Source organism: Pundamilia nyererei, unplaced genomic scaffold (assembly GCF_000239375.1).
Source record: "Pundamilia nyererei isolate P.nyererei 1_Seehausen unplaced genomic scaffold, PunNye1.0 scaffold00069, whole genome shotgun sequence".
In the NCBI taxonomy this organism is placed as follows: domain Eukaryota; kingdom Metazoa; phylum Chordata; class Actinopteri; order Cichliformes; family Cichlidae; genus Pundamilia; species Pundamilia nyererei.
The window spans coordinates 227,385-254,861 of record NW_005187470.1 but is presented as its reverse complement, the minus strand read 5'-3'; the positions used below and the strand labels follow the sequence as shown (position 1 = coordinate 254,861).

The 27,477-nt window shown below is 42.9% G+C and overlaps 1 protein-coding gene across 24 annotated transcripts in view; it reads left to right on the top strand.

Moving 5' to 3' along the window:
* The window catches only part of tcf7l2 (transcription factor 7 like 2), an 87,157-nt gene extending 64,686 nt beyond the window's left edge, over nucleotides 1-22,471 (top strand). For 4 of the 24 annotated variants that reach the window (XM_013911692.1, XM_013911684.1, XM_013911689.1 and 1 more), the window contains 10 exons: nucleotides 5,203-5,335; nucleotides 7,783-7,885; nucleotides 8,829-8,915; nucleotides 13,221-13,361; nucleotides 13,448-13,610; nucleotides 13,830-13,937; nucleotides 15,614-15,677; nucleotides 16,449-16,499; nucleotides 17,711-17,783; nucleotides 20,788-22,471. In XM_013911692.1, coding sequence (XP_013767146.1) covers nucleotides 5,203-5,335; nucleotides 7,783-7,885; nucleotides 8,829-8,915; nucleotides 13,221-13,361; nucleotides 13,448-13,610; nucleotides 13,830-13,937; nucleotides 15,614-15,677; nucleotides 16,449-16,499; nucleotides 17,711-17,783; nucleotides 20,788-21,247 — 1,383 coding nt within the window. In that variant the 3' untranslated portion in view covers nucleotides 21,248-22,471. Of the gene's footprint in view, nucleotides 1-5,202; nucleotides 5,336-7,782; nucleotides 7,886-8,828; nucleotides 8,916-13,220; nucleotides 13,362-13,447; nucleotides 13,611-13,829; nucleotides 13,938-15,613; nucleotides 15,678-16,448; nucleotides 16,500-17,710; nucleotides 17,784-18,320; nucleotides 18,395-18,912; nucleotides 18,975-20,787 lie in introns of those variants that run through there. The other 20 variants (XM_005736347.2, XM_005736355.2, XM_005736351.2 and 17 more) reach the window with 16 other exon arrangements.
* The last annotated feature ends 5,006 nt before the right edge of the window (nucleotides 22,472-27,477 follow it).

The following is a 27,477-nucleotide window of genomic DNA, read 5'->3' as shown; positions in this document are numbered from 1 at the left end:
AAAAAAAAAGCCTGTTAGAAATACTTTGACGTTGAAAACTCGTGCATGTTCGTGTGCTTGTGTATGTGCATGCCTGAGCTTGATCCAAGACCAGTATCCCAAATATTTTTATTTATTTATTTGTTTTTTGCCACACACTTGTGAGCATAACTTTAAAGCCCACATAATAAACGTTATAAACAATGTGCTTAAATTAATTAAAAAGGCAATAGACGTGATTCTCTCAAGAGGAGAATTATTTACTTGATAATATTTGATCAAACTCATGTCTTAGCTGTGAAATGTAAAATAAGATTTTAAAATAACCTCACAGATTAACATATTCTTTTGTTAATGTTGCCATTCAATTCAGATTCTAATTGCTCGGCTTTCTGATGAAATTCTTAGGGACTGATTGCATTTCAAAAGGCACAGTTCAGTCTGGCTCTTAACGCCGTCATACAATATCACCTCTCAGAGAAGCCTCCTTTAACTCAGGTATGTGAGTTCAAGAGGCTGTTTACACTGAAAAGGAAGAGGGGGAAAAAAGCTTGAACACACGTGTGTCTAAGAGGATGATTTGTCTTCACAGAATACAACAGCTCTACCAAAATACCACTTCATATTTAAGCTATTTGTGCGCAGTTTTATTTATCTGTGACATATCAGAACATGTCCTTTCTGCGATTCTATTTGATGTGCCGACTATCAAAGATGGGAAGCAGAAGGAAAAAAATAAATGATGACGAATGACTTGAGTGTTAGTGAAGAGAGCAGGAGGAAGGGGAGCAAAGGCTCTGGCCCACATAATATTTTTGTTCAGCGCTCTGATCAAGCAGTCAGCATGTCACTGCAGCAAAGTGAATAGATTAACTTTTAAATATACTGTGGTCTCGGGAGCCTCTTGCCCTCGGAGATGCATCTTCTCTGCAAGAGAAAACTGATCAACACCTCCATATCTGCTTTTTAAATCACCCCCCCTCCCCCTTACAATCCCCAGGTTCTTAATATTTTGAGGAGTTTTCTTCTTCTTCTCCTGCTTCTTCTTCTGATTAACCAAAAAATTATTATTTTTGAAATGTAGCAGAGTTTTAATCAGCATGTTATCCTGGAAGGTCATGGCTTTGATAAGCCTGTAATTTGTCAGAGCATTTCATATTCCATCGCTGCTAATCTCTAAGTATTCCTTTAGATTGTCTGCTTGAATCTGAGGATTGATTTGGCTGAGTGCTACGAGGACTAGCGTGTGTGTGTGTGTGTGTTTGAACATTCATTGGTATGATATGGCGTTTGCTTAGAGATTAATATCTGTAGCCTGGAGGGGGCACTCTATGCCTCCCAAAGGAAAACTAATTCTGTGTAAACAGATTTCAGCAGGACAGCATCGATTGATACCAGATGATTAGATTAGTGGCAGCACCGTTTGTACTTTGTTTCTTTTTTTTTGTTTTGTTTCGCTTTATATCAAATCATGTGCACACACATCTCCCCCCTTCCCACTATTGCTGTTGTGTTGTTTTCTGTATGGTGTCACTCCATGTGATTTGGATTCCGGCCACTTGCATGTTCTGGGAGAGGCAGTGTGCTCTGGCAGCTTTTTCTGCTTGCTTTGGAATTTGGAGGACCCCAATCCATCACGCCACTGTCATCCCCACATCCCTCACCCCTCTCTTCCCGGTCTCCCTTCCCTGCCCCGGCCTCACTACAGCTCATTAGCGCCCTGCAAGCTGTTGTGACAACTCATCATATCATGACATGAAGCAGGGAGACAGAGGCTCTAGCCCCCTGCCCAGCCACCCACTGGGCCCACAAGGTCGCCACCTTCACATTTAGGGCTCAAATTGGCCCCGCAAGGTCCCACCAGGCGGAAATGCAAGGCCAACAGCTTTTTCCTGTCTGGCCTCCACCTCTCTGTCCCCCTCCCTTTGTCTTACTCTGTCCTGCTGTCACTTTATTCCCCCCCTGACTTCTCCTGTACCCCTTCTCCCTTCCAAAAGGTCTGACATCTGAAAGGCTTTTCACTGATGGAAGTTACCAGCTACTATATATATTATATATAGTTTTTATTTATGCACTTGCTGAAATGGATTGAATTTGCAGGAAGAGGCTGATTATGACCCTATTAAAACATGCAGGCTTCCTGTGAGCATTTTAACCTCACATCTGGAAGAAAGAGGAGCGGATCAGAATAAAAAAAAGAGCCAAGGCGATATTAATAACACAATCAAACGCCAACAACTGCTGCTTCTGTTTGTGTCTGCTGGGTGGATTTCAGCAGCAGGTGCCATATCTGTGTCCTGGATGTGGAAAGAGTAAACGTGCTCACTGATGTTCGCACAAGAGGGTGCCCTTAAATTTTACTTCAGGCTGTTTTGAATGCGAAATCCCTTTCTCGAGCTCGCGAATCAGCTCGTCACATCTGCGGAGCGGCGCGTCCGTCTCCTGCTATATTTGTTTATTTTCACGACATAGGTGGTGGGAAGGATGCGAGTCAGCGGGGGTGTAGGGGCAGGAAATGTTCTTTTCTTTTTACCCCTGGCTTTTGTGGAGCAGGGAGAGTAAAGCCTCCCACGTCGCCTGCTTTTTGTTTCCCTGTGTGGGCCCTGCGCGGCTCAAGCACCCAGCAGCCTGCTAGACGAGTCCTGGGCCTTGCATTGTCCCACAGTGGGCCACAGGGCAGGTGCTGGGCCTCTTTTCCGCAAGGGACCACCGGGTACTGTCTTGACGTCAGCAGGAAGTTATGATGATTGCAAAAAATGCAGAGTGTGCGTATTAGCTGATGGAAGAAGGTCGATATCAGCTGACTGATTGATGTAAGCAGGATGTAGATAACACAGTGGGGGCTAGTTTGACCAATTCTTGAGTCCTCAAACTATAAAGGCTTCTTTTAAAGGACCTACCTTTAAAGTCTTGCAACAAACACCAAAACTTGAGTTTATGTTACAGTGTCCTTTTTCTGGCTTCACGTTTTTCCACCTCCAGCAGGCAGTTCAGCCTACTGCTATTTGCATCACTCTGAGCTTTTCAGGAAAAAAAAAAAAAGAGGACACTCTTATACCACAAGTGACTGTGATGTAAATCGTCTGCCCTCTACTTCTCTCCCTCCCTCTTAGTCCCATACACACCCTCTCTAACACCCTCTGTCTAAATGTGGACTCAGTGGATGGGCATTTTGAACTGTCTTCTCAATGGCCGGGGTCCCTGGACAAAAGAACTCATTTAAAAGTCCACTAAAGCTTTTTCAGCGCAGAGAGTTGAAGAATTGACAACATTCTTTCACATCATTACCCGAGGGAGGAGCGGAGAGACGTGAAGGAGGAGGTTAGGAGGTGAGCGATGAGGTGGTGGGGATGGGGGGACAAAAAGAGGGAGAGAGGGAGAGACCGAGGCCGTCTTCTAGCATTCAGCTGCCGACTCATCGGCCACATTCAGCAGCTGCCGTAACCTCTATCACGATTGTTTTTTCCACCTTTTTTTCATCCCTGTATTCTGGGTGTGCAGATCAGATAAGGATTCCCTAAGCAACAATGAGTGCCTTCGTTTGTGTTTCTTTTTAACGAATCCCATTCCATCTATCCACCCCTCCAACCCTGACACACAAACACACACACCCGCCCCAAACCCTCTCTCCCTTTTCCCATCCCTAGCCTTTTCAGCTCAGGGCTGTGAATGAGTCCCAGGAGTCTCTCTCTGCCTCCCTGGAGTTCTGCTGGGGTTCATTAATCTTTCATTGGGACCACGGCAATAGGGAATGCCCCCCACCCCTCTTCCACACACACTCTTCCCACTCCCCCAGCATTGCCATTATAGAATAGAGGTCTAGATGGCCATGCTTGTACCAACCATGCAGATAGACAGCTTTAACTACCCAGTGAAAATTTAGCACGGGACTCTGAATGGGCTGTTGCTGCATCGGGCTCTCACACAGACACGATATTAACTTCAGCCTCAAACAGACTGGGCGGATGATTAGTTTGCAGCATTAATCTCTGCTCACATTTGTCTTGCCCTGGGCCCGTAGCTTTGCATTTGTATTGTCAATGAGCACTGGGCAGCTGTGTATCTTATGCATGTATCCCCCCCCACACACACTCCTCCTCCTCCCCTGCCAACATCTAGTCCCATTAATGTTTTTCAAAGTCTTTTGGAAATGTGCCACAGTGGAGCTTTTTTTTTTTTCTTTCTTTCTTGCATGGGTTAAAGTCACTAATGAGGGTGTGTGGCCTACGAGAGAGCAGACTGAACACACACATACGCACGCAAGCAGCTTGGTGTCTCACTCCTCTCCCCCTGGACATATCATCCATGTTATGATAAGCCTGATTAGTGCTGCTTCTTTGACTGCTGAGGGCAGGATAAGGATGTGTGGGTAAAGAGGCGAGAGCAGCCTCTGCCACCAGCCTAATCTACAGCAGAGCTCTAATCTGGTTATCTTGTGGTTGGGGACTGTGTGTATTAGTCTGTCCCCAGCCCTGGCCTGATGAGAGGGGGGCTGAGCTCCGGTTAACACAGGGGCCCACGGCAGCACACCCCTAAAGCTCAACTGTAATCTTTGGGTAATTGAAAAAAAAAAAAGGGGGGCCTGCGCCACTTAGAAGCACAAAGAGAAGATTACATAGCTAAAACTAATTTGGCAAAAATGCAGAAATGGATTTACGGCCCCACCTCTTCTCTCCTAACCCTTTTATTACAATACACCCATACCCTCCGCGAACTGGGGCCCTGGGGGAATAGATAGAGGGAAGGGGATAGCAGAAGGAGGCTCGAGAGCTGAGCGGAGAGCTGCTAATGACTGTGGATATACGCGCGTGCTCCCTTGATTTTTGTGGTTTACAGATGATCGATTACTTCACTTACAACCGTGGTTAAAAGTGCCTCATCACACATCAAACTCAAATGTGAACAGGCAACCCCACAAGCCTCTTAGATTGTGTTACCGAATTCCAGAGTGACACCACAGAAGTGTTTTTAATTACAAACCATGCTATTTTCACTGTGGTTTGGTGGTTTGGCGCCTTGAGTATACCCAGAATTTGATAGCTCTTCTTTGGAGAACTTTCAAGTTGTAACTCTATGGCAGGCGCCTGCAATCTTTAACTCACATCCCAAATATTAACATCCTCGCCTCTTTTTTCTCTCTCTCTCTCTCCCCTCCTTTCCTCTTTCTTTATCGCTGTCCATCTTATCTTTCTCTGTATCCTCCTCCTCTCTCTTGTCTCTCAGTCTAATAAGGTTCCAGTGGTACAGCACCCCCACCATGTGCACCCTCTCACGCCTCTGATCACCTACAGCAATGAACACTTCACACCGGGGAACCCCCCACCTCACCTACAGACAGACGTGGATCCCAAAACAGGTACGGTCCGGAGTGTTTTCACACAAGTTTAACTGGCGTGCGGAGACAGGCGTGCTTGATTTCTGCTCGAAACACCTTCAGAATTAAGTGCACTTGTTTTCCAAAAGCGACAGGATGAACCTCCCGAAAACCCAATTATGTTCCGAACAAATTAAGAATAAGTCTCAAGGGGTGAAAAAACACATAAGCTTCTCTTCTTTGATAAGGAACCACAGCTCTTTGAACAGTATGTAGTCGTGTTCATGTCACACTTTCAATGCAGGTAACGTGAAAAGGAATGAAACAAAAAAAGAAGAAGCTTATTTTATCCATTAATTGCTCATTTGATGACTTCATAAACATGACTAGCACTGTTTACAAGATACTTAATGTAGGACAAGGTCAGCTCAAGTGCTTCTTATTGAAAACTGCTGCTCTAATTTGTTTCTGATTGATTCAGCTATCATGCTCACTAAAATTGTTTGGTTTTGATTGAGAGGGGTAAAAAAAAAGGGGCCTTACATTTCAGAACAACAACCTTGCAGAGTGCCTCGTAAACTTCTCGTTAAACGTGGAATTCAGTAAACAGCCACCGCTCTAATTGCCAATGCTCAAAATAATACTGCCACTGTAGTGGGAGCTCTTTACTTTTAAAGACCAGCAAGCACACAGTTTTCAACTAAGTGCACAAAACCCCTCAGTATGAAAGATTTACAAAGACTTTTACAGGTTTTCTCCACGCCTGCTTTATAGCCTGTTGATCCTGCAGTCAGTGTCCATGTTTATACTCACAATTCAGTCTCCTACATTCATTCAGCGCACTTTTTTTAAGGCAATTTCATTCATTTCCACGAGCATCTTGACCCAGCACTTAATTTTGCTAACTGTCATTCAGCCCGTCCTTTCAGGTTAATGCATTTTCAGTGTGCTGAATAATTTCATGCTTTTCAGAGGTCTCTGGTGGATTCACTTAGTGTTTTAGGTAATAATGTTCCCTTATTATGATGGCCCTTACAAAGGGGAAATAATGTGCCAGCTGCTGTTTAATGTAGTGCTTAATGGGGCTGCTTAATTGGGCACAGTGTTTAATTAATTAATGAGCTATATTAGGTCTTGAGCGCTGGGTGGCGATGGGATAATTTTCCACAGGCTTTCTTTTTCTTTTTTTTTTAATAGAACTCGCTTTTGGTATAACTGTACTCCCAAGAAAAGTTTTCTGCTTTGGAAAAAAGAGTCCATACATACCATAATTCCTCAAGAGTCAGATCCTGGATGAGCTAAATCAGCTGGGAACAAACACCAGCAGAAGCCAACGTCTTTAATCTATGAAGATTCATCTGGGTTTACGTTGGCTTTGTTACCACAGGCCAAAATACCTGAAGCATCAGCTGGATGGGCAAAAGCAAGCTGTGTGGAAGAAACGCACATCAGCCAGCCAAAAAAAGAAAGAAATAAAAAATGTCCCCCAGTTCCTGGTCTGCTGCACATAAACCCCTCCCTGCCACACTTTTACACTTGTCTAGTGTTCCCTGTTTGAAGTTTGTCATGAGAGAGAAAGTTATTTTTACAGCCGGCTGTGTACGAGACCTTTTCAAGGCATTCGTTCGGGGCAGCTTGTCGATGCAGCTCCTTCGCCTGTCAGCTGCCACAGAGAGTAAAGGCAACACCGTGGATGCTGTGATTGCTCGGCGATGCCCTCAAAAAGAGCTGTCCTTAAATTGGATATCTTTGTCACCGTCGGTGGGTGAAAAACAAAATTTGCTGCTTGTTTTACGCTAAATCTGAGGATCACTTCAACGAATGGAGACTGATGATCGGATATTGGGGTTTGATCGTCACTGCGTTGTACTTCTGGTAGCATCGAATGTAAAGCTAATTGACTATTAATCTGATTTAAATCCAGAAATATTGAGGTGAATTTGAAAAAAAGGAAGCTCTTAACTGCTTTGTTTATTCATGTATGTAATAACTACGCCCATACAGCGAGGACTGTCAGTGTAAATCAGCGGGCAGATTCAACTGCTAGCCTCATATTGGCAGCTCTTTGATCAGATAGAAAGCTTTAATTATGATACTATGTTTTGTTAACTTCTAAACCTCAGTCATTTTATATCATTAATCTTCTGAGTCACCAGACAAATGTGACAAGAATCGTGTTGGTGTTTTTTCCTCACCTCTCTTCCCCTCTGCCTCTTCCAACACACTGTGCCGCTGTGCCGCCTCAAAGGCCTTTGATCAGGAAGTGTGATTTAGCACTGTGTACATTCGATGCAACAAGCCCTCTTCCTCCTCCTCTTCCTCCCATCTGCACTCCTGTGATGTCTGCCCCGTTCATATGTGAAACTGAACAAAGAAAAGATCCCAGCACTGACAAAGATTTTGGTTCTCCTCTCTCTGTCATCGTCTCGTCCTGTCCACCTCCTCTCTCCTCCTGTCATCTTCTTTTTCTACTTTTTCTTCTTCCACAGGAATTCCAAGGCCTCCACATCCTCCAGATATATCTCCTTATTACCCACTGTCACCTGGCACTGTCGGCCAGATCCCCCATCCGCTGGGATGGTTAGTACCACAGTAAGCAAATCCTTTTTTTACTTCTCTTTCATCTTTATTCTCCTGTGAGTTGTGCGGAAAGGCTAGAAACATCTTCATGCTGTGATGATTGCTAAGCATAAAGGTGCGCATCAAGCTAAACCATTAAAGAGTGGCACTGTAAACAAGAAAAGTGGATATTACCTTTCATACATTTCATTTATGGATTTATGGACACAGTTTTAAAAGCTTTCTCTGTCTCTCACTGGCCCACCAACTTCCACACTCGCTGCTTAACCACAGCAGCAGCTCCTTTAAGCCCTCACCAACCTCAACTTGCTATTTTGTGTCAAATACTATTTTGCATGTCTGTGTATGGTTCAATTAGATTAATGAACTGTGATTGCCCGTATTTTACCCACAATTCCACATAGGGGCTCTCCCCTGGTAACTCTTGTCAACACTTGTTAATATGACAAAAGGCTACAAATTAAGCTCTGTTAATTTAATGTTTTCTCACCGCGATCTAAATACCGAGAGAGGCCTTGAGCGCAGCCATGGCGCCCTTTGATTTGCTGCACTTTATTTTGGTATAAATTTACATTCATTATTGTTTGTCTTTGGATGTGTAGACCTCAATTAGTGTGATGGCTCCATTAAAGAGACCCGCGCTTCGTCTTTAATTATCACAACAAAACACCTAGTTCCAGCTTGGGGAGGAACGGGGCCCCACTCTGTCGACACAGAGCGAAGGGTTATGAAATTTAATTAGCCATTGCTATCAAGATTTGTGGCATTCAAATTGTTCAGAGTTTTCCTCCCTTTGATCTGCGCTCTGCAATCCCCTAGATTTTTGTCCTGATCAAATGAGAATAAAGAGGCCCACGGTGGGGAGAAGTGAGAGACAGAGGGCTTTAGCTTCTCCTCTTCCATCAACTCTGTTCCTTTACCTTTCTGTCTTTCTTCTTTTCTTCCCTCTTCTTAGGCAAGGTCAACCTGTTTATCCAATCACAACAGGGGGTTTTAGACACCCCTACCCAACTGCGCTCACTGTCAACGCATCCATGTCAAGGTGAGTTAAGCCCTAAGAGCTAAACACACGCATGCTTGTTCTCATTTGCTTGTACCTTCACTGGTGTGTGTTTGTGTTGGCTGTGAGGGCAATGCGCAAGCAGCACACACACACACACACACACACACACACACGCACGCTCATGTGCACAAACAGTGAGCAGAAACTTCTCCCTTAAGGAGCGCTCCCACTCCCCCATCTCTGTTCAAAAGGCCAATTCTCCAGTGTGGGGCTTCAGCTAGCATGCTCAAATATTAATTATATTTATCATTTTCTAATGAGGCCCCTGAAGAACATTTACCCCCGCTGCATGTCAGGCTGATGTGAAATGAGATGGGGCATGTCCTTGCTGTGAGTTTAAGCAGGCAGACAGATAAACAAACAGCAACACTTTGAAGAGGACTACGTAATATAAGCTGGGGTCTGACACTTGGCCAGTGCTTTGGTCCAGTTCATCTGCTGCTCTGGACATTAGTGCACCCATGGGAGGGCATTGTGTGTGTGTGTGTGTGTGTGTGTGTACTCGTTGCCATCTTTTATACATATGTGTATCTATTTGTCAGTCAGCAGTTAGCTGCTTATTGTTCCCCTGAGGAACGCGCATCTTCTCTATTGTGTGGGAAGTGACCGTAATTAATTTAGGATGCCTGAAAACCCCATGATTTGTGGGTCTGGATGAGTCAAAAAAGCACCAAGACAGAAAAACAAACAGCCTCCCACTCTCTCCACTCCCACTGCTCCTCCCTCCTCCCTCTACATGCCCCTGCAGCAGGGGACTTTGGACGGCGCTGGTTTGGAGTCTAGGGATGAAGCCAAGCTTTAGTTTAATTACAGCCTGATTGGAAAAGCAGCTCCTGAGGGCGGCTTGTTTAGACCTCTGTGACATTGATGGATCATGTAGATGCAGGAAGGGAGCAGTTTCAAGAGGGAATTATGTTTTGTGAAGCATAACCCTGAGAATAAAGGGTAGCTTCATTTATAGGCTAACCTAGACGGTTTACTTCAGTTTTTTTGCATCTGTTTTTTTAAAATTCTGTCTTGCACCAATTTTTCTATTTCGTTGGAACGATGTCTGCATTAGAGTCAGATTGGGCCCCTCACAGCCCATCCCCAGCAAGTCGCAAGTGCAAAGGGTCAGATGGTGGGTCTATCCAGACATTGGCATCTGGCAACAGTACCCAGCCAACTTGGGCTTTAAGTGACTGCTAATTTGGTCCCTTAATGACAGCCTCTACATTGTGATCATCTTATTTCCAGTGCGGCTAATTGAATATACTGGCTGGGGTGTGGGGGGGGACTGGCCATGGGGAAGAGCTAATGCCCTGTGATGAGGCCCCTAATTGAATTAGTATAACTGAATAGATGGAGGGCTCTGGGAGTTCTCTGGTGAATGGGAGGGTTTAGTACATCACCCCCCTCAAAATGAGGGGAAAAAAATGTACTAGCTGACAAAATCTAGTAACAATTTGTCTAATTGTGTCAGCAGCATAGCAGAATCCCTTCATCACAGCCTGCTTCAGCTTGTTGGTTTTGTTTAAAGATCAGGCCACACTGCTGTGATAGCTCAAACGATTTGTAGCGTGCAGGCTGGCTGCGGAAAATCTGAGAGAAAAGACATCCTGGCTTGTACTCTTGTCGGGAGTTAGGTCTTTGCAGGAGAGCGCTGCTTCATATCAGTCCCGGGTGCCTTAGCCCGAACTGAATTAGGATTCAAGGAATGAATCCGGTACCTCGTAGTCCCCCCCCCCAATGAGCACCTTACACCTAGGTCCTGTTAAAAAATACATTCTTGTAGGAAGGGAGGAAAAAGAGCCAAGGAGAGTAGAGACAGTCAGCGGAGCAAATGAAAGACATTATTTTGATAATAGGGTTGGAGCCAGTGCAGGTCCCCCATATTGTCTGTGTGCGTGTGAATGTATGTGTGACAGGTGGGTGGATGTGGAGGCCCCCTTGCCCCTTGTGCTTAAGCCTGCCCTTTGATATGTTCCCCCGTCATCCCACTCCCTCTCTTTTCCTGGTTAACGGGAGAAGCGCACCGGCCGGATCATTATACATTAAACAGGCACGGGGGCTATCGCTTCACACTGGCAATTAAATGGCACTGGCTGACACTGGGCTTGCTGCGCCGGTGACCCCCCCCCCCCTCCCTTTCCCACCAGCCATTCTTACCTTTGAGATTGAGACGTAGGAGCCCCGGGGTTGGGGTGGGTGGATGGGTGGGGTCTCCAATGCATCTCCTTCTCTGTGTTGGCTAAATTGGTCCAAGGCGCTGCTTGCTGCTGATGAGCCCGATGATGGTGATGATGATGCCCCCATGCTTCAAAGGGATGGCCGTCATGTTTAAACCATAACCTGGGCCGTGTGGTGGCAGCAGGAGGAGGGGTGGAGAGAGGAAACGAAGGAGCGTGGAGGTGGTGAGGGGACAGGGAGGAGTAGAGAAGAAGAAGAGAGTAGAGAAAAATAGATCTTGGAACAGAGGAAATTTTAACAAGTGCACAGAGAGAGAAGGAGGGAGGGGTGAACAGGGAGAGAGGAAACGGGGTGAGTGAAGAAAATGCAGCAGCCTTAATGATGGGCGATATGCAGCCACTGCTGCCGAGCTCCCCATCATCGGATGACATGGCACAAACACCAATGTGTCAGTGATGAAGGGAGAAGAGGGGAAAGGAGAAAAAGAGGGAAAGAGTTTGAGGGGGAGCACTGGCACTCCCCTGAGATGGCCTCCAACAGAAACTAGTTGTTCCTGGCGAGTTTATCCTCATCATTATATTCTGGCTCGGAGCCATGCAGCCAGACACTGCTGGATAATGAGCTGCTTTAAAAAAAGAATTATTTCTCCTTTTTCTTCTCCTTCATCATCCTCTCTTCTCTTGAATTTGTGTGTGGTCACGTGGAACTAAGGCACCATGCTGTAAACATACACATGAACGTGCATGTTCAAATAATCGCACACAAATAATTATTGTCATACATACACTGGCGCATACAGAACAGCAGAGTCTTATGGCTGTTCTAGCCGGTGCGAGCGATTTTTATAAATAAGAGTTTTTGGCCTCGATATGTGGCACAGTTGGAGATGATGAAATGATGATAGGAGTGCAGAGGGATGAAGATAAAAATGTCAGTGCTGCTGACAGTGCTGAATAGGCAGAAACGAATGGGGAGGAAATAAATACAGACCCAATACCGGAGTGTATGATAGAACATTTTCATCTAGTTTGCAGAATTCCTTGATAAGAGATAACACTTCAAGCTTTACCTCTCCCAAATCTGGCATTTTCATATCGTTTAACTGGCAAAATGCAATAAACTGAAATCTTTGATCGCCCCTTGTTATCTACAGCTGAATGATGGAAATAGTAATTGCCAGTAGAATCGTATTTGGAAACCATGTGCACACCTATTGTATATGTCATTTGTTATAGATGGCAATGACATGTGCGTGCTGAGAAGTTCTCAGCTATCGAAGGCATTAAACTATGAAAACAGGAGTTCAAGGAGCCCTCAAGTCCTAGACGAACAAATTAAATTGGTAGCTTAACATACCATCGGAAATTAAGAAAACAAATGGACAAGACTAGCTAAAGCTGCGGCTAATAAGCTTTTAAGAGATAAAATGTGTTAAAAATGACGTGGCCCTCAACAACAGTCCCAGTTTCTTAGGGAGCCATTGGGAAAATTAATTGCACAACACTAGTTAACAGTATTAATAAACAAAGATCATTTTTAGCTAACATATAAAATGTTAGCTAACAGCAAGCTAAGCTGTTAGCTAAGCTAAATTAGCTAAGCCTTTCCTCTAAACCTGTGTTCTTTCTGTTGACCAGCAGGAGGCGTTACAATTTTTTTTGATTGTCTCACATTGAGCTGTGGCCTCAGTAAAACATCAGTTACTGGTTTTATGTCTTACTGAATTCAGCACGATGTTTGTTTGTTTTTTAATGTTTGTCCCAGTAGAGTTAGAGACGCATGATAAAGCTACCATATAAAGGATCCAGTATCCCATCAAAAAAATGGACTGGGTGTAGTGTGGATTTGTAGTAATTAAGCAACAGAAAATGACCTTTTTACTATTTTTTAAGCTTTAGTGACTGAGTAAACTGTCATTTTGAGTAGATAAGTCTATAAATGTTTATTAATACTTAGGAAATTTTCATGTGAATGTTTGTATTTAGTGTGGCTAAGGGTCAATTCCATTTCTGTGAAAGAAACTGAAAATACATGATGTGCTTTGACGTGTAGTCTTGTGTGTACATGTGCTCCATCTTCTCATTTCACCTGTGTTCATTCTGACGATTTACACAGTCTTCTGTCCTCTAGGTTCCCCCCACACATGGTGCCCCCTCACCACAGTTTGCACACCACGGGCATCCCTCACCCAGCCATCGTAACACCCAACGTCAAGCAGGAATCCTCGCACAGTGACATCAGCTCTCTCGACAGCTCGTGAGTAAACTTTCTCCTATTACTGACTTTTGGTGACCACTTGGAGATAGACTCTGCTCATCTCACTGCTCTCTGCCCCATCACAGGAAACAGTCAGACGGTAAAAAGGTAGAAGAGAAAAAGAAAGAGGTCCACATAAAGAAACCTCTGAATGCCTTCATGCTCTATATGAAGGAGATGCGGGCCAAAGTGGTGGCTGAGTGCACACTCAAGGAAAGTGCTGCCATCAACCAGATCCTGGGGCGAAGGGTAAGTCCTACCAGCTTATTCGCACAAGACATTCAGCCATGCTGATTTCAATCACAACATGGCTGTAAAGGGCCTAATGGGATGGAAGAAAAGAGTCGTAGTTAATGATGACATACTTTGGGATTTACAGAAAGTACACAACATGCACACATTCTTCTATTTTTATCTCTGTTCTGGGTGAAAATCTCTTCTTTCTGTGCCTGGTTTCTCATTTTGCAGTGGCACGCCCTATCGCGGGAGGAGCAGGCCAAGTACTACGAGCTGGCCAGGAAAGAACGACAGCTCCACATGCAGCTGTACCCAGGCTGGTCAGCACGAGACAACTATGTAAGTTTTTAAGTTTACAAGTCGTATTAGCCTCTTCTTTCCCCCCCTTTCGCTAGGTCACATATTCAAGGCCATTTATTTTTGCTTTTTTTTTTTTCCTTTCTTTGCCCCACAGATCAAAATCTGTTCATGTAGATCTAGGACAAAAATGCTCTGGTCTTAAATCCACCTTATCATGCTACAGATAATGACAGTCCTGTAAGGAATAAATAAAGGATGCAAAGTACCAAGTCTTAGTATTAATTTGAGTGGGTTTATCAGTATAGAAAGCATTTAAAACACACCCCCCCCCTCCCCCAGGGAACAAAGGTCATTTACAGACATATGTGAAGTCAAACTACATTATATTTAAAATATTGTGCAGTCTGTAAATGCCCGAGGTCCCTGGTCCATAGTCATCAGCAGATGCTTTGTAGCTTCCCCGGTGGTGCTCTCCCTGCCCTTTACTGCTGCAGCCTTCACCTCATGACTGCTGCCATGCCTCTTTGCCTTTCCGGTCTTCAGAAAGTGGAATTAAGCCCAATCTGATTAAGATCAGATTACTGACCTGGCCGTTCCAGGGTGTTTAACTTCTTCCCCCTGAATTGCTCTGGGGTTGCTTTGGGTAAATGTTTAGGTTTGCCATTCTGAACGGGTTTAGAGGCATTTCGGAGAATCCTACCACACTAAATTCTTTTGTATACTTCGAGTTGCTTCTATCTGCAGTGAAATCATCAGTGAATGCCACTGGCCAGGTTGATATTTTGTCATTATTCCACAGAACTTGGTTGCACAACTCAACCTGTTTCTTTTTGCATGTGTTTTTGTGGATTACCGAGGGGTTCAACATCATGATTGCTGGCGGGTACATCCTGGAAAGCATCCTCGGCATTCAAACATTACTTGCTGACATTTAAAGTTCGTGAGCAAGTAAATCTTACCTCATAAAAACGTGACCAGGGTGCTCATTCACACCTGCTTGTCTAATAGGGACTATAAATTAGTCCTCCAATCTGAAAGAGTCGTAGTTGGTTGTTGGCGAGTTTTACCTCTGTGCACATGGGTTTTCAAAATATACACATGTGATTTTGGAAAGACAAGTACCATAAATGCCACTTTACATGGATACCTCAAACCACCTTGAACTACAATGCTCGGTAATGCTCAGTGAGCTTTGAGCCACGTGAGCAACGCATAGCTGCCCAAGAAGTGCAGTATATCCCACATAGCTCTTGCTATGTCATTGTAAAACTACTCAAATTAAAGCTGAGATTTTAAAGTGTGAAATGTTTTGTAGCCTGGATAGTTCGCTCTGACCCACGCATACCTGATTCTCATCTTGGGATCAGTCTGACCACTGCAGTCGCCCAACAGCAGCCTTGAGAAATCCGTCTTCCAAATAAGAAGTGCGTCGAGATGCCTAGGCATTCACAAAACAGAGGAAAATGAAACAAAAGATTAGAGAACAAGAAGAAAAGAGCCAAAAAATAGGGAGAGAGAGGAGGGAGAATTCTGGTCTTGGCCTGCAGTGGCTGCTGCAAACCGGAGGGCAAAGACAGAAAAAAGGCAGAGAAAGAATGAATGAATAAATAAGTAAACACGAAGATGAGTGCTATTCTCTGTTTCATGTTTTGGGCATTCTGCAATATAATAACTAAGGTTCCTGTCTGTGTCTATTTTTTTCTTTCTATTTTTTGGCGGCTAACCAACAGGGGAAAAGGAAGAAGAGAAAAAGGGAAAAGCAGCAAGCAGAGAGCAATGGTAAGTGAGCTGCAATTATCTCTCATATTAGAAGAGCCCCATCATGTGTCAGGCAGATGTGACATCTTGCAAGATAAAAGTGTAGCTGGTTTTTTTGTGTTATGTTTTTTTTAATTTTTTTTATTGTGTGTGTATGTGAGTTATATTGCCTGGCTTTTTCTCTCTTTATTTTTTTTTGGTATAGTTGCTACCCAATGCAATATTTAAATAGTAGAATTGCTTGTAAACCCCACCCCTCCCTCCTTTTTCCAGTTTCCCTTGCTCTCCCTAGCTAATAGCGACTGAATATGCATGACCCCCCACAGTCCTTCTCACCCCCCCTCCCCTCCCCTGGCCCTTAGCCTTCTGGTATTGTGATATGTTACGAGAATGTGAAGTTTAAGCATCGTGAGAGCCATTAACTTTGACAGTGTTGTGTGCGTGTTTTATATTTACTTGCCTGTGCCCTGCAGACGGACTGCACGACTGTACCGCGTGCGTGTTTGCGTGACTGTGCATGCGTGTGCTTGTTGGGCCTACCTCCCCTTCCCATCGCCTGCTTCCTTGCATGCTTTTATACCAACTTGAGGAAAAAACAAAACAAAATAAATCACTTATATCTTAAAAATTAAGGAGGTTTGCTAAACCTGTGATTTTCATTCATTCATTCATTATGCGTTTTAATTCTGATGATGTAAGGAGCAATGACGACTTGTTCTCATGTATTTTGCGCTCGTTTTGGTGACGGATTTCTTCTTGAAGGCCTCTCTATCTGTTCTTTTTTTTTTCCAGAACGCAGAGAATATTTTCCAAACCCTTGCCTTTCACTCCCTCCGATTACAGGTGCTAATGTCATTTTGAGTATTAAATCACTAACTGTTTTATTTTCCTTCCTTTTAAAATTATGTATACATTTATATATCTATATCTATCCATTCATAAATGTGCAGTGAGGCAGGTTTAAGCTTAAATCCTATATTTTGAAATATGCTCTTTTTGCTTTGTTTGCTGCTTTCTTTTCTTCAAAAATGTTGCCATTGTTTATTTGACTTCAGGGTAGCTTATATTTAATTCATTTTACACTCATTTACTGTTGCTATTTAGCTCAAATTACTATGCAGTATGCTTGAGGACCTGGTGATATATATATATATTTATATATAAAGCTAGATTATCATTATGAAGTATGACCTGAAGGCTGTAATGTCAGGGTAAACCTCCTTAATCTATATGCTTCAGTAGCTGCACTTTTGCCTTTCCTATAGGCCAGCATGAGTTTGGCCCAGCCTCTGTCGAATAAGTCTCTGCTCAGACAAAGCCTGGACTCAAACGCTTCCACCACAGCGTTTTGCTGTCACTCAGCTCTATTTCTGATAATGACTTGATTACTGGGTAGAGCTAGCAAGTGACTGGCAGCTGTTCCGCAACAGACCGCCAATGCTGATGGAAAATAATCAACTGTTTGATGCCAGGTCTAAAGAGTAGATTCCCTCTCCAGATTCCAGCCTTTTTAATCCTTCCCCTGGCTAGGGCTAACTCACGACTGTGCTGCTCCAGCAATCTGCTACTTCTTCCTAGTTCTGCCACCTTGACCTCGTCTCTTTGAAACCGTAGTGCGCTGATAGCATCTAACCGTAAATTAATCCAACCTGCATTTGCTCCATTTATACCCCTCTCAGCCAAATCGGTCTTTATCTTCAGCTTTAACTCCAGCCAGAATTTAGATTATGCTACTGAAAAGTTTCCACTGTTAACATCCCGATTGGATAATTTGCATGCATTTTGATTTTTACTTGTGTTTGAAACTTACTAATCGAGTTCAGCCCTATCTTTAAAGGCACACTTGATAATGGCTTTAAGGGGAATTATTTTTTCTTTTTCTTTTGGGTGCGGGGTTTTGATTTCTTGCAAAATGAGCCACTGCCAAGCTTCATAGATTCACTGTTTTTTCTCCTTATTTCTCTCCTCTTTTTAATTTCTGTTCTTTATTTTTTTTATTGGTTTTGGTTCTATTGCTCCTCTCTGCTGGCTTCCCTTCCTTGTTGCGGCATCAGACCTGAGCGCTCCTAAGAAGTGTCGAGCGCGCTTTGGGCTCGACCAACAGAATAACTGGTGTGGCCCGTGCAGGTGTGTATGGTGTGTGCTTGCACTGGCCAGGGCCAGGTGAAGGCTGGGTCACTCTACGCTGGGACTTCCTCCTCTCTTTTATGCTGCTGCTTTTCCTTTCTCTTCGCTTCCCTCCCCCGTCTGTCCCGCCAGGCTATTATGACCTCTCAGCTTCCTCCAGCCACACCCTGCCGGTCTATCTCTGGGTTCACCCTATTTGATTTTTTACCTCCTGTTTGGGGAAAAAGGTTTTGCGTACGATTGCTTGTATGAGTGGTGTCTGTGTGTATGTGTTCAAGTTGCAAAGTTGCAGGATGCACAGTTACAATGAGCCTTACTGAGATTAATCAGAAGTCCTAAACTGGCAGGTCGGGGCTTGGAGGTTCTGGAGCCTGATGGCTTGGTCAATATGGAGGACATCCCAGTGTTGCCAGCCTAAATCTAAGCCCTGGCTACATGTTTTTGTCTGTGCAATGACGTGTCCATTTTCTTTTTTCTTTCTTTTTTTTTCCTTTTTGTCTCTGTGTGTGTGTTTGTGTCTACCTCTTTGGCTAACAGATGCAAATACCCCAAAGAAGTGTCGTGCCTTGTTCGGGCTTGACCAGCTGAGTTTATGGTGCAAACCATGCAGGTATAACTCCTGTAGTAGCAATGGGAGGAAAGACATCCACAATGAGCATCTTCTCCTTGATTACTGGCTCAGATGTCTTGCTAAAAACACGTTTCCATCACTGTGGTAACAGATGGAAAACTTCTCAGCTCCCCTTTTCCTAACTGAGAAGATTCCTACTCCTCTAAAGTCAGTTCAAGCCAAGTGTCAGAAAATGGATTTCTAAATAAGACTTCCAAATATTTTATCCAAACACATGTTGAAAGATCATGGCTCCTAATGTGATTTAGCAGAACATTTCTGACCGTCTAAGCTGCTACGATTGAAATCCATTTTCTCTCCAGGCAGTGGATAATTCCCTCCCATCCTAAATGTCATGTATGTCCTAATTGGCACTCTTTTTGAATAACACTGTGATGCTTACAAATTTAGCCCTGCTTTCTCTGAGGGCCTGCTCAGTGACACTCTTTTCTGTGCCCTCTTCCTCCTCCTTCTCCACCTCTTCTTCCTCCAAACTCCTCTTCGATAACCCTTACTTAGTCCCTACCTGTTGTCTTTCTGTTCTGACACAAGCAGTCTTTGAATTGGGAATATTTTCATGGTAGGTATTTGTTTCTGCTAAGTAATACCCTTCTTTGTGTCTGGCTTGCACCACATCTTGCCCCACTCTTTCTCTACACATTTCATCGCAGCACATTGTCTGTTTAATGTTTCATTTTCACTGTTTCTAAAACACAGATGAGCTTAAAAAAAAAAAAAGCCAAAATTTTGTAGCAAGATGAACACCAAAAGGTCATTTTTCTGTTTTTTCTGTAACCGTTAGCTTCCAGCTGGCCCCTTCCTTTACAGCTGACACACACATTATCAGAAACATGGCTTTATTTCTAATAATAGCACATCATGAGATCAGGAGACTGAAAAGTGCAGTAAATCAGCCTTCATTTTAAGAGCAGAGAGGTTAAAAGTTCTCTCTGGGCTCCATTTCCTAAAAGATGCATCTGCTATAATTTCCCCCGAGACAGAGAAATCAATATCATACACGGGCACATACCATAAATCAATATGTCTGTTAAAAAATGGATATTAGCTCATTTGTTGCAGTTTGACAGACAGTTATCGAGAGCGGGGCGCGCATGTAGTAGCAAAACGATACCTTTTTACGCCCGATCGATGCGCCGCGCCGTCCAAAAAAGCTACAGTATCGGCACAGGATGTACTTAACAGCCTCATCCTCACTCTTTTCTGCTGTCCTGGTGTTGTGTGCTTGCACTGTGTTGACTTCATCAGAAATGCATGCCTTTTTTCCCCCCCACCCAGCATGCGATTGTGGGCTTTTATATGTAATCTGTCGATGTCCCTCCTTCTTTTCATCCTCAGTGATCTGCTCTCCGTTTGCGTTTATGTAGATCAGAGTTAACAGAAATAAAGGTTTAATTAAACAGTAAGTCAGCGTTACATGTTCCAAAAGGCTCAGTTTTTGGTCTATTTTTATTTATTTTTTCTTACTCGACATCCCTGTAAGTCTTAAATACTGGTACTCCGCGGCCTTCGGGCATTCTTGTGATAAAATAGAGAGCTGAGAGAGAGAGGGGTCACTGTCAGGGTCAGGGTAAAGATGAGGTGGGCAGAGATTCCCCCTTAACCAAATCTGAAGCACAGCCTTCAGAGCAGAGTCACCACAGAAAAATGCAACAATCCCCTGCTCTCCTGATCACCCCCCCCCTCCCTTCTGTGTTTCGTTCACCGGGTTCTGCGAGCGCAACGGGCCTGGCCTCGGGACGCGGCAGGCAGGGGGAGGGTCCCAACCCCAGGCAGGAATGCAAACATGGTGCTTTGACCCCCCTCATGCACACACACACACACACACACACACACTTGTGTCTGTGGGGCAGATGCAGGGCAGTTTGGATCCTGTTGACTTTTTCGCCTCATATCCAAACTCTGTTCCCTCAGGAGAAGAGAGAGAGAGTAGAGTCTGATAGAAGTAGAGCAGTGAGCTGGGTCCAGTAACAGTTGTGCTAGAGACAACAGGCTGCAGTTCTTCCTGTAAGAACAGCAGAGCGTTAGGAGAGCAAATGCGACCACAGCTCATCTCTTTCATTCTTCATCGTCCTCATCTCTGTGTGCGTGCTTCTCATTCCCTTTCTGCTTCCTGTCCAGGCGATCTTTCTTCAGTGTCTGTCCTGCCTAATGACTTAGAAACTGACTATCATTTCTACCACCTTCCTTCTTTACAAAGTTGCTTAAATGCACCTCCAAACGTTATCCATCGAGTATTGTTTCTTTTTAATAAACCCTCTCCCCACAAATTTCTGAAGGGAAAGGTGCATTTAAGTCAGCAACAGTGCTAAGATGATATTCAGTGTGAAGCTGTGACACTGAGAGACGCTCTCTTTCTCTCACCTTGTCCTTTAGGAGAAAAAAAAAGTGCATTCGCTACATCCAAGGTGAAGGCAGCTGTGCCAGTCCTCCCTCTACGGACGGAAGCTTACTAGACTCCCCCCCATCCTCCCCCTCCTCAGTGGTTCCTTCCCCCTCCTCAAAAGAGTCCAAATCTCAGACTGAACAAATGCAACCTCTCTCACTGACTATGAAACCGGCCCACCAGCCACTCCACCACCCGCACCTCCTGGCTGGGCCTCCACCGCCATCTTTGGTTCAGCTGGAAAACTCTGCCGCAGCAGCTAGCAAAACGCCCGCCGCCTCCTCCCACAACGGAGCTCTGGAGCACCGTGACGTCTCGTCCTCGCGGCAGCCGGGCTCCTCTGTGGCGTCCTCGATGGCCCGGCCCTCGGCATCGCTGTGTCATTCCCACTCGCTCCTCCCCTCCACAGCCCCACAGCCTCTGTCGCTAGTGACCAAGTCTATAGAATAGTCTATCCTATTCTCCTCCTCCGTTTGTTTTTTTAGCTCTGCACACACACACTCACACAAACATCTTTCTAGGCCCTCTCTCTGCTCCGTTTCACTCGCCCTCGGTTCTTTTCTCTTTCTGTTTCTGTGCCATAAGGCTTTGGAATTTTAGGTTATGTTTTTATTAAAGTTCATTGGTCAATATTTGACCCGTCATTATCAGACAAATCTAATTATTATAAAGAAATGATACAATGAGCTGTAGTATAGCTTTGTGAATCTGCCAAAATTTTTATGAATTTTGTTTTTGTCTTTTTTGTAGTTTTAAAACAGCGCAAAACAGAAATTATCTAGTTCAGCATCCAAATGTTTAAAAAGACGGATATAAAAAAGGTAGGCTAGATTATTCAACGAGCCCTTTTCTTGAAAGAGTTGGTTCTCCTTCTTTATTTGTATTAAATACGAGCTTGCGAACCAATCATTCGACATCTGTTCAAAACTCTTGGAGGGCATGAGGCTAGCGGTGACACCTCTCTGAGGAACAACTTTAATTGTGATGTTACTTGTTCTTGTTTAAATGTACAGAATAACGGGGCGGGAGGGGATTACTGTGTTAAATATGCATTCTTCCACTGCGTTGTCTTTTTTTTCTTTGTTGTTTACCTTTGGGGTGGAGTCAGGCAAGTTTGGGTGGGCTTGAGGGGAGGTCGGGTGGGAGGGTTGTGGGTTATTAAATTCAAAATGTCACAACGCTAGGACCAGTAGTATTTATTGCTTTAGAGATTGCTTGTTGTATCTTGTATGTGTCTCTTTTTTTTCTTTCTGAATACATTGTACAAATATTTTTTCTTAAGGTAAGCAACTATACGAACGATCCATTTTTACAAGGAGGTTTTAAAAAGGCAAATCTTTTTGTTATCTTTCCTCTCCGAAAAACCTGGATTCCGCTCAGTGTACTGTGTAGATCTCATGAACAGATGTATGCACAACTTCATTTCAAGAAATGCGTCTATAAGCCATTTTACAGGAAAAAAAAGAAGAAAAGAAAACTTGAAACACGAGACAGTGGGTACCGCGTGTTCAGTAGTTGGAAAAGTGTCAGATGCCCTTCTTTTTTATTGCACAGTCACATCTCTCGGACTGTAGATTCGTGTACAGATTTTCCGTGCCAAAATTTTGTGATAATTTTTCCTCTGCCCCCACCCCCCACCCCAACCATGCTGTAGGGATCTCTTTTTGTTTTGTTTTGTTTTGTTGTTGTTTGTTTGTTTTGTTTTTTTCATTTCGATACCATTTTTTTGCTGTGACGTTACATAGATTGCTATGTATGTAGTATAAATGTTGCTATAACAAATGTGTTTGGTAGCAAATTGTCAAATATTAAAATTTAAACTTAATAAAAAGACGGACATCATACTGTATAAACCCACCAGGGCCAAATTATGTATATTAGGAAGTTCATAAAAAAACTATTAAATACAAAAAAATACACAAACTGCCACTTTTAAGTACACTACTACATATAGGTAGATAGAAAAAATAGGCATGTTGATGTTGCAAGAGGCTGTAAAAAAAGCTACAAGAGAATCATCCACTCGGTGCCATTGTAGTTGACATGACGCGACTGTAATCTGTCGATTTCTTCTCTGGTTTATTAAGATGCTAATGATAAATAGTTTGAATGTTTCCTTAACGGCTGTGATGTTCCTGTTCTATTTTATGCTCTTATATTTTTTTGTTTGTTTTTTCCTGTTATTTTAAATGGTTCTAAAACCATGTTTTTTGTAATGAATAAATGTTTATGCTGTACAGTCTCTGTAGCATGCAGTTCTGTATTAATAAAAGCAACTTAGTATGTGCGCATCTGTGTTTCGCTTTTATTCTGAAAATCCCCGAACCCAGCGTCTCAGGATGAGGGTCTTATAAGGAAATCTGCCAAAAAATGTAGCATTTTATTCAAATAAAATCTCGAGAATCATCATGTCGTAATTATAAAATGGAAATATACATCCAAGCGTGTTTTTGGGGGGCTACTTGTTTTTATTATTATTATTATTTGCTATACAAAATAACAGAGGTGTTTCGTATTCTGCTAAAACAGTTGTGATTAACTTCTGCAAAGCTTTTCATAGTGAGAAGGAGTAACATCACTTAGATAATTTGAACTGCTCCTCCTATAACAAGTCTTTTTTTTTTCTTTTAAATTATAAGCCATCTTTATACTCGTTGTTTGCAGGGCAGTACATCGTGCGCAATCAGAAAACAAGATAAAACATGTTTAGAGCTGGATATTATGATTTGATGGGCTCATCAGTGACCAATCACAAAAAACAGCACTGGTTTATTTTTCTCTACAAAGGTCAACTTCCAACTAACCTTTGAACCCTTCTCTGTCCCACTACTAACAGTAATGCTCCACTATGTGATCGCTTTTCGATGTGCTTACAGTCCTGACAGATACCTGCATCTACTGGTGGATTTAAAAGCTTAGGAAAGAATGTAATGAAGGACACCGGTGGATGTTTTAGAGCACAGATGTCAAACTCTTTACAATGAGGGCCACATACAGCCCACTTTAATCTTACGTGGACCGGACCAGTGAAACTCACGTTTCTGTCAGTGTGAAGATGTTTAACTAAACATTTCATCCCAGAGGTAAGAAAAAAAAAAGAGTCTTTGTTCTACATGAACAATGAGTAAAATGACAGGAAAGTTTCCTGTAGTTTTAAATGTAATGTTTTGGGTTTTTTTTCCTTTCTTTTTTTTTTTTTTTAAACAATTTTTAGCACAAATGCTCAAAGTTTTAACCGTTTAAAGTTCAAAATCTACATCCTCACAGCCATTTAGTGGGCCGGACTGTAGTCTTTGCCTGGCCAATTTTAGAACCCCGGGCCTTATGTTGGACAACCCTGTGTTAGACAGTGCTAAAGATTTGCATTACATGTGTGTGTAAATTCTGTATTATGCTATATATTTTGTATTTTATGTTGTATGTTTAGCATTTTCTAGATGTTTGTAAGGCTGCTACTATAAGCTGCTAAAGGTAATAATAATAATTATGCACTCTGTCGTGTCTCCCTTACCTGCAATGTGTTTACCAGTGAATATTTCTAATAATATTTGTTCCCATTTTTCAGAATAATTTTAAAAGAAAATCTGATTTTGCCTTGAACTCTTTGCACAGAGAGGTCAGGGTAGCTCTCCCTCGTATCCAAGATTTAATACTGACCAGACTGCAACCCAGACACAACAGCTGCTGCATAAGGGGAAAGAAATGACACATCTGTACAAGGTCATGCATTCAAACAGATAAGAGGATATTCTTCTAGTGTTCAGGACCTTTCATTAATCCCAGGCTAAGTTAATCAGTTATTATTGCTCAGTATATGGACACTACAGATTTGAGCAGCTGACACTGATCTAGGTTCACGTTCTATTACCATTTAACTCCAAGCTTCTCTGTATTCCAGCCTGCGTTACCAACTATGCTTTTTTATTTCAAGTATCGAACAGAGTTGAAAGTAGAGTACTTTGTGCATACGTTTAAAAAGTACAGGACAGCACAAATGTGTGAGAAGTAGTTTGGTAAGAAAGGCAAGAACTACTGTGCTCCAATCTTAACACTTCATAAGAAGAATCTCCTTTTCCCACATTGCCTGAACACATTCAGTCATTCGTGTCTCATGCAAATGGACCTCTTGTGCTAAATTAATGATAAGGTGAAACTTCTCTTATTCCCATAGGGAAATTTTCCATTCCCTAGCCTCTGTCTAACATGGAGGCCAGAGTTCAGGATGAGCTGAGGGCAGTGGGACCTCTGGAGCCGCAGAATCACTGACATGTAGAAGAACATTAAAAAAAAGACTTTTTCTTGGTGACAAAAGTACGTTATACTGGGGCTGGATGTGTGCTCCACAATGAAGTATTGGGACATTAATGCAGATTAACATAGGGTGGTCCCTGAACACATTCAGCATTTCAACACAGTTTCAATACAGAGGTTTACAGAGGTTTGATCATAGCTGTCATTTATCGCATTGGCTTTTAGACATTTTCTTGCCATACCATCCATTAAACATCACCACTGCAGGATTTCATCTCTTCCACTGAAGTTGTGTTCCTGTGTGAGGAAAGCTGTGTACAAAGTTTCTGTAGTACATGCAGTGTTTTTTGGGCAGGGTTGGTCTTCATTTACGAGGCATTCTCAAGTTATCAACAACCACTTCACAAGGAAGAGTTTCTCTGTACGTGATTGTGTTTTTTTCCCCCCACTCCTTACACTGAGGAGCTTACCACTGATTTCTTATTCATTCCAAGTTTCCATGAATATACAAAATAGCCGAGCAAACAACACAAAAGTACTAAAGCTGTAATGCAGACTGAAAGCCAGGCGAAGAAGAGCTGGAAAAGAAAGGGTTCACTTGCCATCAAGGAAATGCAGGAATTTTTCTTCATTCCCTTTGAATGTTTGCACATTTAATGCATTTGTGCAGTATATACCCTTGAACCCTGAACCGGCGAGCTACGTATAACATGGACGTGTCTGTGATGGTTCTATTGCACTTTGAGAAGGAGGAGAGGCTTTGTGTACCTGAGTAGAGAAATTAAGTGTTTTGATGTGAGTGTGGCATGGAGGAACAATGTTGAAGGCCATCGCCGCAGGCAAGCATACAAATCAGAAAACACTGCAAAACATTAAATATGTCCCCTATGTTACAACAAACAACATACAAAGACATATTGTTTTGGATGTATTCCCCTGACCCTCATCGTGGCAACAAGACAAAACTGAAAGGTTGCAGATATGGCTGCAGCATAGCATAAACAAAACTAGTCTCTTTTATTAAGATTAAAATGGCACATGTTTTCATATAGCTTCATATTAGCGGATGAATGTCGTACTTCATGATCATAATCTCTTTTTAATCTCAGTTGGGTTCAATACAAAGTTAAAAGGGGGCTGGGGGGGGTCAGTGTTCACTTTCCCTGTGCAGACGTACATTTCAAAGATGCTCTTTAGTTTGGAGCCACTGCCATCTCTGAAAGGAGTTCTCACTCTAGAGGCATACAAAATTAAAAAGCCTGAATTGCATAGCTAGTTCAAAATAATATATTGAAACCAATTCCAATGCATTGTGGCCCTTGTTGTGACCTTCATCGGATAGGAACAAACCTTCATTCATTCTTCATGCACTTGAGTATACTGCTCCCTGAAGAAAGACATCAAATTTCATAGGTTCAAAAAGCACTTGAGGAATTGTTTGGGAATAGGAATACCGAGCCAGTGGCCCCGCGTACCGTTCTTGACCGTATCTCATGGAGTTTAGATTTAAGTCACGAGGATGAACTGAAATCTATTGATTTTTGCAGGACTGTCGAAAGAAAAACAAGTAAAGGATCCTGAGGTCAGGTCAATACTTACAAGTTTGCACTCTATAGTGTAGGTGAAGTGCTGCAGTGCAGTCTGCGTGTTATCAGTGTTTTTGGTATTCTTAAACACTGGGCTGAAGAAAAACGGTAGATGTAAAAGGTGTTTAATTACTGAAAAAAAAAATATATTTTTTGTTTATATTAGACATGCTGTTTGAGAGAAAGAACCCAATTCCTCGTAGTGTATGTGTACACATACTTGGCCAATAAAGCTGATTCTGCATTGTTGATTTTTTTTCTTCTTTTTTTGTACAAGCAAGTTGATAAAAAAGAGAAAAGTTAGTAATCCTTTGTCTATGTCTTTAGCTTTTGATGCTGAGACCACCTTGTTTTCATAAAATCCTAACACACACTGAGTCATGCGTAGACTCGACATCATCTTCCATCCTCACACTGTTTAGCAAGAATCGGCCCACTCTTTATTCGCTGACAACTGTCCGATGACCTTGAAGAATAAAATGATGCACATGAAAGGTGAGCATTTCAAGACGTTTTTTCCCCTCTTTCTCACAATATGAAAGAATCTCTTTCATCAAATAAATAAACAGGGGCCAACAAATGAGGGAAGATTTGGTATGATTTGGTGCTTTTCCTAAAGGACTATCCCACAGTGTGCCGGCAGCAAGGCCAAGCTGAATCACAAAGACTCTGGATGCATAAAGGTGTTAACGTGTGTATCGCACAACGAATAGATTGTAACGGGGGGGAAAAACAAAACGGGGGAGTTCCAGGAGAGAAAAATAAATTCTTTAAAAAAATTAATTCTGCGACATCGAACGATAAAACCAAAGGTCACAGAATCGAGCAGCAACAGAGGAATCG